This window comes from Lepidochelys kempii, chromosome 7 (assembly GCF_965140265.1).
Source record: "Lepidochelys kempii isolate rLepKem1 chromosome 7, rLepKem1.hap2, whole genome shotgun sequence".
Lineage (NCBI taxonomy): Eukaryota > Metazoa > Chordata > Testudines > Cheloniidae > Lepidochelys > Lepidochelys kempii.
Window position 1 is genome coordinate 121710243 of NC_133262.1, and position 16828 is coordinate 121727070.

At 44.5% G+C, this 16828-nt stretch overlaps 1 protein-coding gene across 13 annotated transcripts in view; it reads left to right on the forward strand.

Annotated features, from left to right (window-relative positions):
- Positions 1–16828, forward strand: part of PCGF6 (polycomb group ring finger 6) — a 67555-nt gene that overhangs the window by 32111 nt on the left and 18616 nt on the right. For 10 of the 13 annotated variants that reach the window (XR_012160080.1, XR_012160086.1, XR_012160087.1 and 7 more), the window contains exons 9-10: positions 7140–7226; positions 9271–12863. Coding sequence is in view for 1 of the 13 variants with exons in the window: in XM_073354476.1 (XP_073210577.1) it covers positions 7140–7226 (87 nt within the window). In the remaining 12 variants the exon portion in view is untranslated. Of the gene's footprint in view, positions 1–7139; positions 7227–9270; positions 12864–14526; positions 16823–16828 lie in introns of those variants that run through there. The other 3 variants (XR_012160089.1, XM_073354476.1, XR_012160088.1) reach the window with 2 other exon arrangements.

Genomic DNA, 16828 nt, shown 5'->3' on the forward strand with positions numbered 1-16828 from the left:
ATCCCAACCTCCTGCCCCAGGCTCAGCCCAGAGGCTCCTCCTATGCTGCGAACCCCTCAGCCCCAGCCCAGAGCCCACACCCCCTCCCAAACCCCTGCCCCAGCCCAGTGAAAGTGAGTGAGGGTGGGGGAGAGCAAGTGATGGAGAGAGGGGGGCATGGAGTGAGTGGGGCGGGGCTTTGGGGAAGAGGCGGGGCCTCAGGGAAGGGGCAGGGTATATCCTGGTTGCCCTTACATTCAAAAAGTGATCTTGGGTGTAAAAAGTTTGGAGACCGCTGATGTAGACACACCCTTAGAGGCCAGAGGCAGAGCCATAGTATTCATCTAATCCAGTAAGCAAACTCCTAAAAGCTGAGATTCAGTGTGTGTACCAGGGGATCATGCAAGATTTAACTGTCCCCACTCAGTGGCAGCTTTTTTTAAATTTTCTGATAATATTCCCTGTATATTACTTTAATTGTACATGGGGCTTGACAGTAGGTGGAGTACGTTCAATAAAAGCCCAATGGCATTGCAAACAAAAGGCACAGAGGGAAGTAGAAGGGAGCCTGGGAGGATATGAGAGCAGAAATATAGGCAGGAGTTGGATTTAGGTGAACACAATAAGGCTGAACTGAATGTTGAAGGAGGTTCAAAAAGATTAGAGGGTGGTGGGGGAAGATGGTGATTTTGGAGGGGTGGGGTGGAATAAAAAGGTGTGTGTGCGTGTGTGAAATAGAGGAACACTCAAATGTTGTGCACAGGGATTTAAACGCCCGGTTCTCATTGAAATCAATGAGACTCATACAGCTAAAACCCCATGCAACTTTTAAGAAATGATTCCAACTACTGTTCAGCTGAGAAGGCCGCGGGAGTTACATAATGCATAAATGATCCATCCAGCTGCTGCTGATGAGAATAGGCAAATAGCAGAAATAAAGTTATGGTCTTTGAGTTCTGTTTGTTTGTCTCAGACACTTATTTTTTCCCTTTTTTAAGGCAATAAAGCGTGACTGTTTGTTTTTTCCAGCATTGAGTCTTTATTCATGCTGCTTGCTGTCCCATGGTGACTGTGCAAATTGGATATAAATTATTCATCCCGTAGAAACAACCTAGTTACATTTACTGGTTTCCTCTCAGTAAGAATGTATGTAGCTTCCCATTGTAGATAGTGCTGTTGGGAAACCTAAGTAAATAACATTTTTCTTAGATGTGAAGTTAGAGAGAAGCCAACATTCAATTCAGACACGGATGGTGCCTTTTTTTAAAAAAAAAAAAAAAGAAAAGAAAAAAAAGGGCATCATATTTGGATCCTAATATTCTGAAGTTCTGGGCACCCACAACTCCAATGGAAGATGCAGGTGCTCACCTTTGAAAATCAGGCCGATGCCGTTTTACAGACTTGCTTCTAATTCTGCCAATCTAAAATTCTTCTTGTAGAGTTTAATATGTTATTTTTCCACTTCCTGTCTCCCAAACTGTGTTCTAACTGTGTTATCCATTGTAAAATAGATGCCCCAGAGTTAGTTGAATTTCCCTAGTGAATACACTGATTTCTGTATGGAGTGTTAGCTAACTGTTTATCAACGGGACTCCTACAGCCACTGTGCAATAACTAAAGCACTTGAAAGGGCTGACAAAAAATACCTTTGTATGGCGTGCCACAGAGTCTGATAGCTGTGTGAGCTATTTGAGTGCCTAACACTTGTTTGTTTGTCTGTATGCCTGCTGCTCTAGCATTAACTGATTGCTTTGGGATATCTAGGGTTGTGTCACCTCGTTGTCTGAGAACAGGTATCAAACACAGCTTTCCACTTCAACTGTGGTGGGTCAGTAGAGATGAACGCTTATTTCTAATGAAGTGTGCTCAGCACTCATTATAATGGTCTGAAATGAGTTAGAATGGCCAAACTCTCTTGAAATATGAGTTGAACTGGGTTGGCCCTGTTCACACGGACAGGACAACAGAGTTCAACATCATTTGAAGCATGGCATTACAGGGAGCTGATTTTGTGACCCATTCGCAGACAGTGCTAAAATTGTGTGTGCGTGTGTGCCTAAGTGTGAAAGATACTCTGTGAAACTAGATTCTATCCTTGGTCATCCACCTTTAGTAATGCAGCTGAGTAAACAACTTCCCCATCCTGCGATCAGGAGCAAGAGGGATGCGTGCATTCTGTTCTCCTGTAAGGAAACCAGAGACTTAATGTTTTATGCAGCCAACTGTCATACTAGACTTTAGAAAGGGGGAATTAATAATAAAAATAAACAATGAGGAAGACAATCAAAGACCTTCAAATCAGAAGTGAGGAAATAAAAAAAATCCTTAACTCAGCATGGACGTTACAAAGCATTCTATAGTACAGCCACTGAAAATGGCTATACCCCTAAACAAAAAGGGAAGCCAATATAGTTAAATGGTAAGGCTCAAGCAGTTGTTTGAGTCAAACACGTATCCTTTAGAAAATGGAAATGCAGCCCACATGAAGCCAACAGAAACAAGCACAAACTATGGTAGGTGAAATGAAAGAGAAATCAGGAGGGCTGCGAGGGACTCTGACAAGTGAATGAAATTAAAACAAACATTCAGTTATGGTGAATGTTGTGACCAAATTCAGTACCTAATGTGCAACTCCTCTCAAGTAAGCTTCTAAATGGTTATCAGATGGTAAGTACTTTTGGATATTACCCACCTGGGTCATCTTTGAACCAACAACCAAGAGGTGAAAGGTTCTGTATTCCATTTCCAATCTCCCAAATAGCTGACTAACCTTGAGGCTGTTTGACCAGATTTGTGCATTGGCGGATTATTTGCTATCTTTGACCTTCATCCAATGACATCCTATCTGACTGGGGGGACTTGAGGTTAATGGAATTGTTCAAATGATAAAGCACCTTTTTAGGACATGTGAAGAAACAGACAGAAATCTAAAGAGCAATTTTGAGTAAAAAATCCCACCTAGAGTCTCTGAGGGAGGATTTCAGATTATTTGCTGATCTTTTGTATTTAAGTTTGCTTATGGATTTTAGTTCAAATTCCCTAATCATCTGAAAGGTTAAGACTTTATTTTTATCCCTCAGCCCGTTTGACTTTTATTGATGCTTTGTTTTGACCTTAGTGCCTTGGGAAATGGCTAGTTTTGTCTGTCAGCACACATACATTTCTAATTACAAGGTGCCTCTTGAATATTCAGCTTTATCTAATTGGAGCTTGTTTTTCCACGGAAGTTTGAATAATTTTCTCAGAGGCTTTAATGTATACTAGCAATTCCAACCATACTACTATTCAGAGACTTTGTTTTTAGATTAGGCTGAATATGTAAAGCATTGAGTTATCTTAGGTATTTATCTAAGGTAAATTGTCTTGGTATCAAATATAGGTGTGTGTAATTTTGCCTTTCCTAACAATGAAGTGGGAACCTGAGCCCCTCGTTATTTTACAAGTAGTTACTGTTATATGCTATTTCCAGTGGGATCATCCAATGGCAGCGTTATCCATTCTTGACAAAGGTGATGGAACAAATCCCCTGATACCAAAGAGGAAACCAGCAGCTCAGCTGCTTTGAGTGTGCAGATGTGGTTTATGGGGTAGAAATGTTCCATAATCAGATATGTTTTTCTGAAAGCATGCATGTACATAGGTCCCTTTGGGGAGTAATTGGAAGTCTGTGCACATATGGTGTATCTGCTGATGCAGTCTCTCTGTAATTATGCCAGCCTTAGTCCCAGAGATGGTTTTATCAGGTGCATAGTAAGATCATAACGACAACGGTTGAAAAGAAATGGAAGGCTTTTAGTCAACTATTTGAATAATCAAATCCACATATCACTATTGCCCTGATCTTGCAATCAAATCCACACCTCCTAGCCATCCACACATCAAAAGCTAAACCTCTGGTGCTTTTTATTTTGCTTTCATCTTATCTCCTGGATAACTGTACTTACACAGAACCACTCAGTTGAGTTCTAACACTAATTGGACCAAATTCATCCCTGGTATGACAACATCAATTTTGGGGCGTTGTATAATAATCTCTCAAATTATTTGTCTTCATCTTAAACAATAGGCATTAGTTTGTATTTGTCAGTCATTGTGACTTTCGAAAAAGTAGCTTTTGCATGCAACAAATATGCCATCTAATGAAAATAAATGGTATAATAGGCTGCTTTTGTTAACTCTGCTTTAGCGTGAGTGATTATTAAGGTTATTCAGCAGTAACATCTCAATCTTTCCTTTTCATCAAAAGGTCAAACTAATTAAAGTCACTGCTTTCTCAGTAGCTTAGTACTAATTGGCTCCAGTTTTACCAGTTAGTCAAGTCTGAAGCAGATTTATAGCACTTGTGTTAATGGTAGCTCTTTTTTTCATCTATAATATATTAATTTCCTTATGGCACAAAGACTTCTGTGGGACACCAGGTTACAGTAAATTTGCACCTATACTGCACATGCTTATGGAACAAGATTTTGGGAATAAATTGTGTTGGCTTTTTTCCATTCTGCACTTCTGTACCTTTTATTCTTGTACAAGTGGAATGAATACTAGGGCAACAATTAGCAGGGAGAACTTTGGGGCCTCATGCTGAAATGGTGGAATTAGGCATTTGGTATTCAGAGCACTCCAAGGAGGTGTATGTGAAAACTGCTTTGCAATAATTAATTAAAAGCCACTGATTCATCAGTGATTATCATCTGAATCTGCAGCAGCAGGGTCAACATCAGGGTGTTCCCAGATGGTGTGGTATTTCCAAACAAATGGACATTTTCAGTTATTTTAAAATTGCCAAGAATTACCATCATGTCAATTTATGTCCTTTAAGGGAACGAATTGTTGTATTTTTCTATTATATAAAGGCCAACATTTTCAACTATCTACTTATGTGGGTTTCTCCCCTCCACCCCAGTTAAGATTTAGTTGGGGATTGGTCCTGCTTTGAGCAGGGCGTTGGACTAGATGACCTCCTGAGGTCCCTTCCAACCCTGATATTCTATGATTCTATGAAAATGCAGCTAGTCCTGCTTTAGGTCTTGATCTGCTTCTATTGAAAGCCATGGCAAGATTCCCATTGACTTTAGTGAGAGCAGAGTTAGAATTTAGGGCAGTAATCCAAGAGCAGTTACCAGTGCACATCACAAGAAAAAATGGCAAAGAATAGGTTTGCCTCTCTTTTGGACTAATAGTATGCTATTCAGTAGTTAATTTGGGAAAGAAAGAGGAATAATTGTGCAGAAACAGACTATAAATAGAAAAATAAGTGATTATTTGGAGTCTGTGTTTGATCTCTTTAATGTCTCAATGAGATGTGGGTAATTTAAAAAAAAATCCTAGATTAGTATCAGAATCAATAATTTATCAAGATTATTTTAATGTCCAGACTAATTTTTGCCCACTGGGTTCCTTCTAGGCATTAAAAGCAGAAGTAATATTTAGTGGTTTACAAGTTCAAAGTACTTTAAACCTCTACTTAAAACTCTCAACCCCTTGTGAGTTGAGCAAAGTATTTGTAATTATCCCAGTTTTAGAGATGAGGGAATGGTGGCACCTAAAGAGGTTAAGGCCATCCATTTGCAATTGGACCTGGGGCATGCAGGGCCCAAAACTCATGAGTTCCTGGATCTCAGAGCCATGCTCAGCCCTTTAGAGAGGGGCACAATTCTTTGTCTTTGGTCTAGTTCTTGATCTTTGATCACTGATGCGGACTTAAAAAGAAAAATAACCCAGCAAGTATGAAACAAAAATCCAGATCAGTTACATAGTTAAAGCACAAAAACAGCTTAGTTTTGTCCTGCTGCAGGAGCTATATGTGCGTACAAGAGCAGATATAATGATATTACAGTACCCTCTGAGATCATTGATGTGACTAAGCTCACACTGAGAAAGCTACAGAACATCTCTCTTTGCCCAGCCTTTGTCAATTAACCAAGCTATGAAATCCAGGCAGCTACTTTATAGGGGAGGTTCCCCCACTCATTCCTATGTCTAAAACTTGCTGCCTGTGGGGGAATGTCGTGTCCTTGTTCCTTTTACCTGAAATGTTAATGTCCCAGTTTAAAGTATGCCCTTGTATCACCTGATAAATATGTAGTCGTTTTGTGAAAAAATAAATTCAATTGAATTGTGAAAATAAGGCAAGCTGTTCAAAATGACTCAGTTTAAATGACCCTCTTCCTCGGCCACCCCCCAGACATGGTATTTTCCAAGTGGCTGCTTTTTGGAAAGTTGCTTAAAAGAAGTGAACACCCTGACACTGACAATGTCACGGGCTTAGCTCTGCTGCAGTAGAGGTTGCTGCCTGGAATTGCTGAGTGTGCCCTTCATTCACTTGCATTACTAAAGAATTGATCATTTTTGGAGTAGGGATTGTGTAATATGCTTGCTGAGAGCAGCATGCCGTGAACTACCCCTCACACGTCCTGTTTGCTTCAAACCGTTTCTTGCAAAAAGGAACACTGTCCTAGGAAGCAGAAACGTTAACACGTTTTGTCCATGTTGGGTGGGGGTGGGGTATAGTATTTCCTCTGCTGCCTGTGGCATGGAGAATTGACTCCTTTATTATTTGTGTTACCATAGCACATAGGAGCCCAGTCGTGGACCAGAACCTCATTGTGCTAGGTGCTGTCCAAATGCAGAACAAAAAGACAGTTCTTGCCCCAGAGGGCTTACTTTTCTGGAGCTGTTGGAGGGTTCTGGGAATGAAATGTTACTGGCCCCTTGTTTTTAGTACCAGTGGCCTATGTGAAACGAGTTATGGCTATCGGTGGAGTTCCCAGTAAGTCCATATCACGGCTGCCAGTAAAAAGTCCCTTTCATGCCATTTTCCCCAGGGGAGTCAAGTAGTGAATGGGATGCAGTCCCATTAAACTACCTTCTAGAAGTGGCCCCTGGAGGTTAGAACTGAGGCCAGTTGTCAGGGCAGTATAAGGAGACTTGCCTTGCTGCTGCTCATGCCATGTCTATTTGATGAACAAAAGCTGAAAGGATGTTCGTCTCCAGGGCTGTTAATTGAACAGCTCTCGCCAGCACTAGATTCACTTTGTTAATGTAAGTACTGAGTCTCGGGTGCTCTGATACAACATTGATGAGTAAGTTCTAAAGACACAGATAGTCTTCCCTAGGCAAGAGAGAGAATGCCCTTTTGACTCTGTTATATTTGTTCACAGGTGGACATAATATGTGGTGATCACCTGCTAGAACACTACCAGACGCTGAGGGAAATCCGCCGAGCTATAGGAGACAGTGCTATGCAGGTAAGGGTGGTGGTAAAGCCTGTGTTGTAAAATATGAGTTCTGAAAGGGTGCTCTGTTTAACTAAACAGCAGTGTCTGCTAGAAACGCTTTCACCCATTGGTATTCTGCTCATTGAGAAATCACTACTTCATGCTGTTATGAGATCCCGTCAGGTTGAGTTTAGACAAGATACATTAGCCAGTACAGCTTTGTTTATTGTACTTATAACTGAGCTGGATGCCATGTGTTTTGAGTTTTTGATGGTTCACAGAGTTCTGGTTATGAGCTTTGTTTCCTTTTTGTGCAATAACCACAATGAATTAAACCAAACCGTTCTCTATTAGTATTTCATTCCTCACCCTCACCCCTGGGAATCTGTAACTTGGCAAAGTATCAAAAGACAGAAGCAGCCCAAACACGACTAGCCTTGTGACTGCATGGGGGAGACAATTTGCATATAAAACCCCATAGCAAAAGATGAAGTGTAATAAATGCCAGCAGTGTGCCTGATACGTATGCTACAGCCCCTAAGGGGGGAGAGAAAATATACAGCCAGCTGTCTTGTTGATAACTTACTGACTATACTGCTGCTGGCTTGTTACAAAGTCCCATATATGCAGCACAATTAGTCTAACTGGCAATGGCCACCATTCAGCGTCAAGGGGCGCAGGGTGTTTTATAGGATTAGTAGGAATCTCTAAGGTCACAGATTTATAGAGCTGAGTTTGACACAGTATTCAGAGTGACACAGCCTTCAGAGGCAGAGCTGGGGACCCATTTCTTACCCTGTTGATGCTAGCCTACCCACCACATCTTATTGTGTGTACTGTACCAAGAAAAAAGCTCTTTTGTGCTTTGGAAATATTTCTAAGTATTTGCACTAAGTGATCAGTGTGTAATAACAAATAGTTTTAGAGATGCAGCAGTGAAATATCGTGTATCCAATGTAGTGCAGGACATTGGTGCACAATTGCATTCTGTTGTAAACTGTGCCTTAATCTAAACCCAAAATTCTGAAAAGGGTGTTGAAGGTCTACTCTGAATTGAATACACATCTCCTGTAAAAAACTGTGTTGAAGAAATAGTACACTTGTCTAGCAAAAATAAAAATAAGGCAAGAAATGCAAAAGTTAAGTGTCCAGCAGCAAGTTTAATTCTGAGCAATCACACATATAAGTTTAACTTTCCTGGGAAATCTCTTGTATGTGGGGGAACCCCCTTTAAAATGGAAGTCTAGGGGTGGGTGCTAGTTCTGATGAGGCTCTGGCAATGCAGCTCCTCTCCCAGAGAATCAGGGAACTGCAGGAGACCAATGGTTAGTGCAAAGGCACTGGATATCCATATGGATAGCCCTGGACCCCCAATAGATCCCCAAGATCTGTTGGGTTTGTGGGCTGCACCCCAATTTCTGCCACGAGCAGAACGAATCCCAGCCGTCTTCCTGTGGCCCCTGAGAGAAGAATTCAGAGAAAACGCTCAAAGTGTTACCTAGCCCAGTTTCCTGGAAAACCTCCTCCTTAAGCCAAAGTTTTTAATCTTTAGAAAGCATTCTTGAGAGGGGACTTTCAGGGAAATTGCATTGGTTTCATTTTTTGTCATGTATGGATCTGCCTGGTTGATATGTTGCTGCATGATGTCCTTAAGAATCGCCATGCTGGGTCAAACCAGTGGTCCATCTAGCCCAGTATCCTGTTTTCTGACAGTGGCCAATGCCAGATGTTTCAAAGGGAATGAACAGAACAGGGCAATTGTCAAGTGATCCATCCTCTGTCATTCAGTCCCAGCATCTGGCAGTCAGAGGCCTAGGGACACCCAGATCATAGGGTTGCATCCCTGACTATCTTTGCTAATAGCTATGGATGGTCCAGTCGCTACTCCAGGAGGATTGTTGACTAGAGATGCATCCTGTGACTGCAAAATCAATACATTAATTGAGGAAGTCTTCTAGAAAACCCTGCAACATTGGTGGATGAGAAAAGAAAGAAGTCTTGAGGTTTCTTAGGCACTTCATTTGGAGATCAACACCAGATTTTGCATTCTAAGTATAGCTTTATTTTGTTGCAGATGCATGAAGATGACCAAACAATTCAGACAGGTTCTGCTGCTTCCTTTTTGAGCCGATTGGAAAGATCTGTCAACAAAGCCAGTTCACAGGCATACCCTGCAATCTGGCAGCCCCTCTTTAAGCTCTGTAGCATCACTTTTTCAGAAACAACTGGATTTCCCTTTTTTAACACCATCGTACCTTGCAAAAAATTTTCTAGCACTTCTCTATTCCGAACTTTGCTGGCTAAGCAAATTTCCACTTTGCTGGCTAAGCAAATTAGACATCTGTTTTTTCCCAAAAAGGCCTGAAATTTTACATGCAAGAGATTGGCTGCCACCACAACTTGATTAGTAACTTTCACCGCTGCTTTCCTTTCATGGTCATATTTCAGGGACTTTCCATGCAAGGATTGTGGATGATTTTTATACAGAGTTTTAGGAGATGTACCATCCTCTCCTAAGAGTCCCACCAATCCACCCTTGAAGCCACCAATGCCCCTAGCTCCATCCATTATGATCCAGAAATGTTTATCAAAACCACCATATTCATTTTGTCATAAACGACCACACCTGTGATAGTTCTGTGCAAAGAGAATATCTTCAGTAGCTCCCTGTGTAATGTGTAGTCTTCTGAATGACTAGGAGCAGTTCACAACTTAATTCAGTTTTATCACTGCTTCTCTTCTGCTTCTCTTCTTCTCTTCTAGGGCTAGAAAACAAATAGCTGCACTTCTGAATCATATTTTTCATGTGCACATTCATTCATGTCTGCAACTAATCTTGCTACCATCTGAGACAGTTACGCAATTTCAAAATTCCTCATAATCTTGTCATCGCCAAAAGCCTTCGTTGCAGTGCCCTCACTAAAAGTTTCTCCAACATAGCTAATTCTAGCAACGTAGCATAAAACAACTCCAGGCTTGATTTTTTTTTCTCTCCCCTGGCTACTCCTATCCCCTCAGTTATAGTTGCAGTAATAGTAAATCCTTTTTGGTGGTTGCACTCTCCTTTTCAATAGCTGCAATAAGTGCTCAAGACTCTGTTTGTTTGCTTTTTCTCTTCATGCAACAGCTTGTGCTAGTGACTGGGATCATTCTCATTATAAACTTGATAACTCCTACAAATGCAAGACACCAGGCTTTTCATTGCTTTCAGTAACTGAATAGTCAGTTTCCCAACAATCTTGGAATGCTGCATTTTGGAATATCAAGTGTAACCTAGTAGGAAAATGTATTAATAATAAGAAAATATATTTAGATTGCTTTTAACAAACCAGTTACACACCTTGTAAAACTTGAAAGTGGACAGCTGGGTTTCAGACTAACATGTTGCTTCTTTGGCAGATTAATAGAACGTAAATGTAATTTATCGATGGCTTTTAGCCAAGATAGCCAGGGATGCAAGCACCCCATGCTCTGCGTGTCCCTAAATTCTGACTGCCAGAATCTGGGACTGGCCAACAGGGGATGGATCACTTGATAAAGTGCCATGTTCTGTTAATTCCATCTGAAGCGTCTGGCACCGACCACCATTGAAGACAGGATACTGGGCTATATGCACCATTGGCCTGACCCAGTATGGCTATTCTTATGTTCTTGGTAGCATCCATTACATGGAGCAAGCACTAGTCCTTAAAACAAAAAATACAGTAATATTCTCCCCAAACAGTACCACTAGTGTGGGGGTATTTTGTACTACTACTGTAAAATACCATAATATCTGTTGTGGCAAATTGCCAGCCCTACTACGTTGGGTCTCACGCTTTCTCTTCTTGAGTCGGGGTTCAGAGCACCGTTCCTTGCCCCTGAACTGGCGTATTAACTGCCCCACTCGTGCCTTAGAGGAGGGGAGTGGAGAGGGAGGGACCCAGGCCCGCCCTCTACTCTGGGGCCCAACCCAGGGGCCCTAGGGATAGCGGCAAACCACTAGAACTAGCGGTTCCTTCCCCTGAGCTACTTCCCTCTCCTGCCCTTCAGCTTGTGGGGCTTCCTGCCCTCCCTCTGCACAAACCAGGTGTCCCTTTACCTAGGGTCTTGGTTGTCTTAGCCCACCACAGCACTTCTCCAAACTCTCCTCTGCTTCCCTCCAAACTGCTCTCTGCTCCAACGCCAATCCACTCTGCTTCAACTCCTCCTCTTGTCCGATAGAAGCAGGGGGGGTTTATCCTGTGACTGGCTTCAGGTGCTTTAATTAATTTATAGCAAACTTTCTTCCCTCTACAGGGAATAAGGCTCCCTTCTAACACTCTCCTCCTAAATTCTTAAAGTACAGGCCTTTGCAGACAGGCCTGAATATCTATATCCTAACACTGCTGCCCTCTGGCCATGCTGTATCACAGTGTGTAACCCTTCTGCCAGGTGGAGCCAGCAGCAACCAGGGCTGAGTACAATATCTAGGGGTTCCTTTCCATTGATACAACACAGAAGTTGCTCGAGCCCCAACCCAATAAACTGGGAAATTTACACACCACCCCTGGGCATCTCTGAGAAGCAATACTTCCCCACTCGCAAGCACAGAGTCCGAATGTAGAAAAGAAACTTTGAATAAAAGGAGGGAAGTAACGGGGTGTTAATGGGAAAACACGGCAAACAGAGTTCATAAACATAAACCATGAGTAAAAAACCCACCCCCAAGTAGGTTGGGCAGTGTGCTTTTCCCCTCAGGTTCATAAGTCCAGCAACCCAAAAGTCCCTTTCACGTGCCCAACCCTTCTCTGCACCCCACTCGCAGTTGCTGTCCTTGATCAGTGCAGACCCAGAGTTCAGAGACGCATCCGCAGAGTTCACCTCCCCCTTGGGTGGGGCAAAGAGCTACCTTACTTGCACCATTGCACAGGCACTTGCTCGCTGCCCCTCTCTGCCAGCTGTCCTGCTGGCCGCTCCTGCTCATTGCTTCCACCAGCCGCCTGCTCACCACTCTCGCCATGCCTCTCCCCCAACCGCCCTGCTGGCCGCTCATCTGAGCTCTCCGCCACTGCCCTGCTGTCCACCTGCTCACTGCGTCTCTCCGCCAGCTGCCCTGCTGGCCGCTCATCTGAGCTCTCCGCCAGCCGCCCTGTTCATCTGAGCTCTCCGCCAGCCACCCTGCTGGCTGCCTGCTCACTGCGTCTCTCTGTCAGCCGCCCTGCTGGCTGCTCAACACACCTCTCTGCCACACCACCCACTTGTTCACCAGCTGACTGTCAGTTGCCTTCTGCTGCCACCTGCCTCTCTGCTCTGACCTCTGCACATCAGTCTCCTAGTGATTGTCAGCTCTTTGCAGGCTGGGCAGAGACACTGCCCCAGCTCAAGTGATTTCGGCTCTCAGCGATTTTTATCTCTTAGGAGGCAGGGAAGAAACACAGTCCTACCACCACTGATTTCAGCTCTGATTGGGCATTTAACAGAGAGGCTCCTGATACCTATTTATCTCTATTCTTCAAACAGTGGTGAGGAACAGGTTAAACCCATCTAGGGAGGACTCTTGATGAGGGTGTGCAGCCTCCTAGCTGGGGATTCCTATCCCCGCCCCTCTTACTTTCACAGAGCTCTGGCATTCGAGCCCCTGGCTTAACGGTGTGCTTTCAGCGGAAGGTGACCCCCCTGCATTTGGGACAGGTTCAAGGGCGGCAGGTTTGTATAATTTTTGATGGTGCCCACTCAGGTCCAAGTCCTGCCCCCCCCATCCCCCACTTGCCTTGTAAGCCGATATATATTTTTTAAAATAATGTAAATATGTGAGGGCTCTGGGGTGGGGCTGGTGATGAGGGGTTTGAAGTGTGGGAGGGGCTCAGGCAGAGGCTTGGGGTGCAGGGGTGAGGGCTGTGGTGTGGGGCAGCGATGAGGGGTTCATGATGCAGGAGGGGGCTCAGGGCTGGGGCAGAGGGTTAGGGCTCAAGGGGGGATGAGGGGTTTGGAGTGTGGGAGGGGCTCAGGGCTAGGGCAGAGGGTTGGGGTGGGGGTGAGGGTTCTGGCTGGGGGTGTGGGCTCTGGGGTGGGGCAGGAGATGAGGAATTTGGGGTGCAGGCACGCTGCCCTGGGACTGGGGCCAGAGAGGAGGACTCACTCCAGCCCTCTCCCCGCCGGCAGCAGCAAGCTCCGGGGGAGGGACCCTCCTCTTTCCCCCAGCAGCCCACTCACTTCGCACCACTGTCACTGCATGTGTTCCTAGGGCTCCTCTCAGGTCCAGGAAGCCCCCTCGCCTCCCCTGTGGTGGGTGCAGGGGTGGGGGGCTGCCATCACGTGTACACCTCTTCCCCTGCTGCTGCCCCCCCTCACTGTAGCCTTCCTGGGGTGGGGGATGGGGTTGCCCCTTGCCCAGCTTGGGGCAGGAGCAGTGACTGCAAGCAGGGGGACCCCCCTGTGCTGGTGGAGGGTCCCTCCGGAAAAGGGAAGGGTCCGAGGCGGAAGGGCAGGGTCAGGGTCAGCTTGCCCTGGCACTTGTGGATGGGGGGCACTAGGACCCTGCGACGGCAGTTGATGCCGGGAACCAGCAGAGCTGCAGGGGGCAGCCACTGGCTTGAGACAGGGACTCTCCAGGGCCCAGGGAGGCGCACGGGGGCAGCAAGTGGGGGCCGGGGGACACTTGGTGGGGGCGGCAGGTGGGGCCGGGGGAGAGACCCAGCCCCAAATATTGATGGAGCCAGACCCCTGGGCCCTGAATATTGCTGGAGCCTGGGCACCACAGGCCCATATAACTCACCACCCCTGGACAGGTTACGCACAGTGCTGCTTCCCGGTATTCCCAAAATAATAAAACATTTTTAGAACAGCATTTCACTACCTCTGCATTCAGTACTAAAGTGATTTGTACCCAACACCTGCCAAAATTGATTATTTTGACACTGCTCTAGGTGCTGGATATCTAAGCAGAGCAGGAGCAAACTGTATTTATATAAACAACCCAAGTCTCTCCCCCTCCGAGCTAGCTCTCAGGGAAGCATTCATTCAGACCCGGCTTACATCTGTAAAATGGGAATAACAATATTGACATCCTTTGTAAAACACATTGAGATCTACTGATGAAAAGTGCTAAGAGGTAGGTTTTATTATTACTGCTGTTTAAATAAAGGATGTTACAGGCTGGTACACTGCCTCGCACACAGGTGGTGTGTAACCCTTGGTTTATTACTTCAGCACATAATTAATCAAGATCCCATGTTAATTTATCTGCCCCTCTGGCACCTTTTCATTAGCATAATCAGTTACAGCAGAACATAGTAGAACCCCTAGCATGACAACAACAATCAAAACCCTGTCTCCTACCATAAAAGCTAATCAAAGCCTGTCCAAACAGGTCTAATGCTGCATAAGTCAAACAGCTAAACAGCCACCAGAGGAAGCGATTTCAAAGGGGTGAGCCCTGGACTGAGGATATCTTTCAAGTACCAACTGTGGACATTTTTAAACCCTGTAACTGACTGTGCTGTTGGCAGAATGTTCACGTGTCTCTCATCAGAAGTGAAGGCCCCAATCTTGCACCAGGGAAGTTTTACTGGAGTTTTGCCATTAATTTACTGGGAGCAGGCTCTGGGTGGGTGTCAGTGGACCATGATTTTGTAACAGAATAGATTATTTTGTCACTTATAGTTCAGTCAAGCTTTAACATGTTGCACACTTAGGGCCTGGTGACACTGGAAACTTCAAAGCGCTGTCGCCGGAACGCTCCTGCAACAGCGCTTTGAAGTGCGAGTGTGGTCGCACGCTAGTGCTGGGAGAGAGCACTCCTGGCGATCCACCTCCATGAGGGGATTAGCTCAGAGCTCTGGGAGTGCCACTCCCAGCATTGGGAGCCTGTCCACGCTAGCGCTTTAAAGCACTCAGACTTGCCGCGCTCCTGGGGGGTGATTTTTCACGCCCCTGAGCCAGCAAGTTAGAGCGCAATAAAATGTAAGTGTAGACAAGCCCTTAGCAGAGCACTTGGTATTACTTCTAAATAAATGCATCTAGGACTAGCTCATGCCTAGTAGGCACAGCTCAGAGCAAGGGGAGAAGCAAAGTTGCTCTGGCTCAGGAGCGGTAGTAAGAGGCATTCTGCCTAAGGGAAGCAAAAAAGCCTCCCAGAGCTCTCCAGCACAGAATGGTGAGCATCCCCATGGCTAACCCCCCCTTTTTCCTGCATGTTCTTTGACACAAGACTGTGATAAGTATCCAGGGAAGTGAAAAAGACAGTGTAAAGTGGCTTTGGTTTGGTTTTCTCTTCAAGATCAAGTAAGTCCCGCAGTCTGCTTTTATATAAGAAGAAAACATAAAAGCAATTTTTTGAGGGGTGGGAGCTGTTAACTGGTTTCGTGGGAGGGGAAACTGTTTCTTCACGGTCCCTTCCACATCCCTGGTAGATTATCGCAGACACAAGTCCTGTGTCGAGGGACATGCAGTATGTATTGCTGAGATGGAATCATACAAAATATATAGTCTGGGGATATAAACAATTATGGTTTACAGTCCAGTGGTTAATTTCACTAAAGACATGTGCCTCCTTTTCAATCACACATTGCAGGGGTCCTGTAGGAAGAGACTGCAGAGCTGCTCTACTGAACTGCCATGTCTCATTCTATATTAATGTAGTGTGTTTGAAAAGCTGCTTTCGCTCGCTTGTGTGAGAGCGATAACAATATGCAGGCCTAGAGTCAGTGTGAAATGTCACGCGCGTGTATGTGAAAGTGTTAATGAAATGTATACATCCAAAATAGCAACAGAATCAGTGGGCCATTAGCAGATGTATTGCTGCAATCTGGGGCAGAGGAGGGTGTTCAGTGTTAGACTTCTACAGCACTCTTCTAGAGTATGGAGTATTTTACATGGGAAAGTAAATATCAAGCCGCACTTGGGAAGAATGTGAGATTTTTATTTTTTTATTGTTGTCGACTTATCCAGAACTTTGAATGGGCAACTTCTAGAAATTGAATTAAAATAATACATACTTATAGCACTCTTCATCTTCGGTGTGTTTTGTGAACGTTAACACACACTTCAACCTGGTAGGTAATCATCACCTTTGACATGAGGAAACTAGAGCAGAAGGGTGAAATGACTTGCTGAAGGCCACAGACAAAGTTTGTCAGAACTAGGATTAGCACTCAAGATCTGCTCCGAGTCCCATGCTCAGACCATCCTAGACATACTGCCCTGTTTTCTATGTAATACTTCAGTGTCTTGCTCACTTTTTGTAGGTTGTGTTAAAGGGCAGGGTTTCTTCAGCTGCTTCTCAGTCGGTTATTTTGGTGGTGGTGGTTGAGCAGAGACCATTTCGCTTGTATAATGGCACCATTTACACGTCAGGACAACTTCAGGATGGTTTTAAAATAAAATAAAAATAATTTGTAATTGAAGAAACATTTTTAAATCTTTTGGCTAGATTTCCCCACTTAGGGGGGTAGCACTCCATTGCCTAGGCTTTTCACAATTCAAGCTTATTGTCGGGATATAGGGAGGTACAAAAATATCTTTATATGATCTTCAGGAGACCGAAGGAAATGGAGCTTTGGCAGATGGAGCTAAGATTCTGGCAAACAGTGGCTCTGTCTCTTGCTATAAAACTTCCTCTCTGTTAGCTGATTTGTTACTGTCATAATGATACGTTTTCCTTTTCCCTCTAG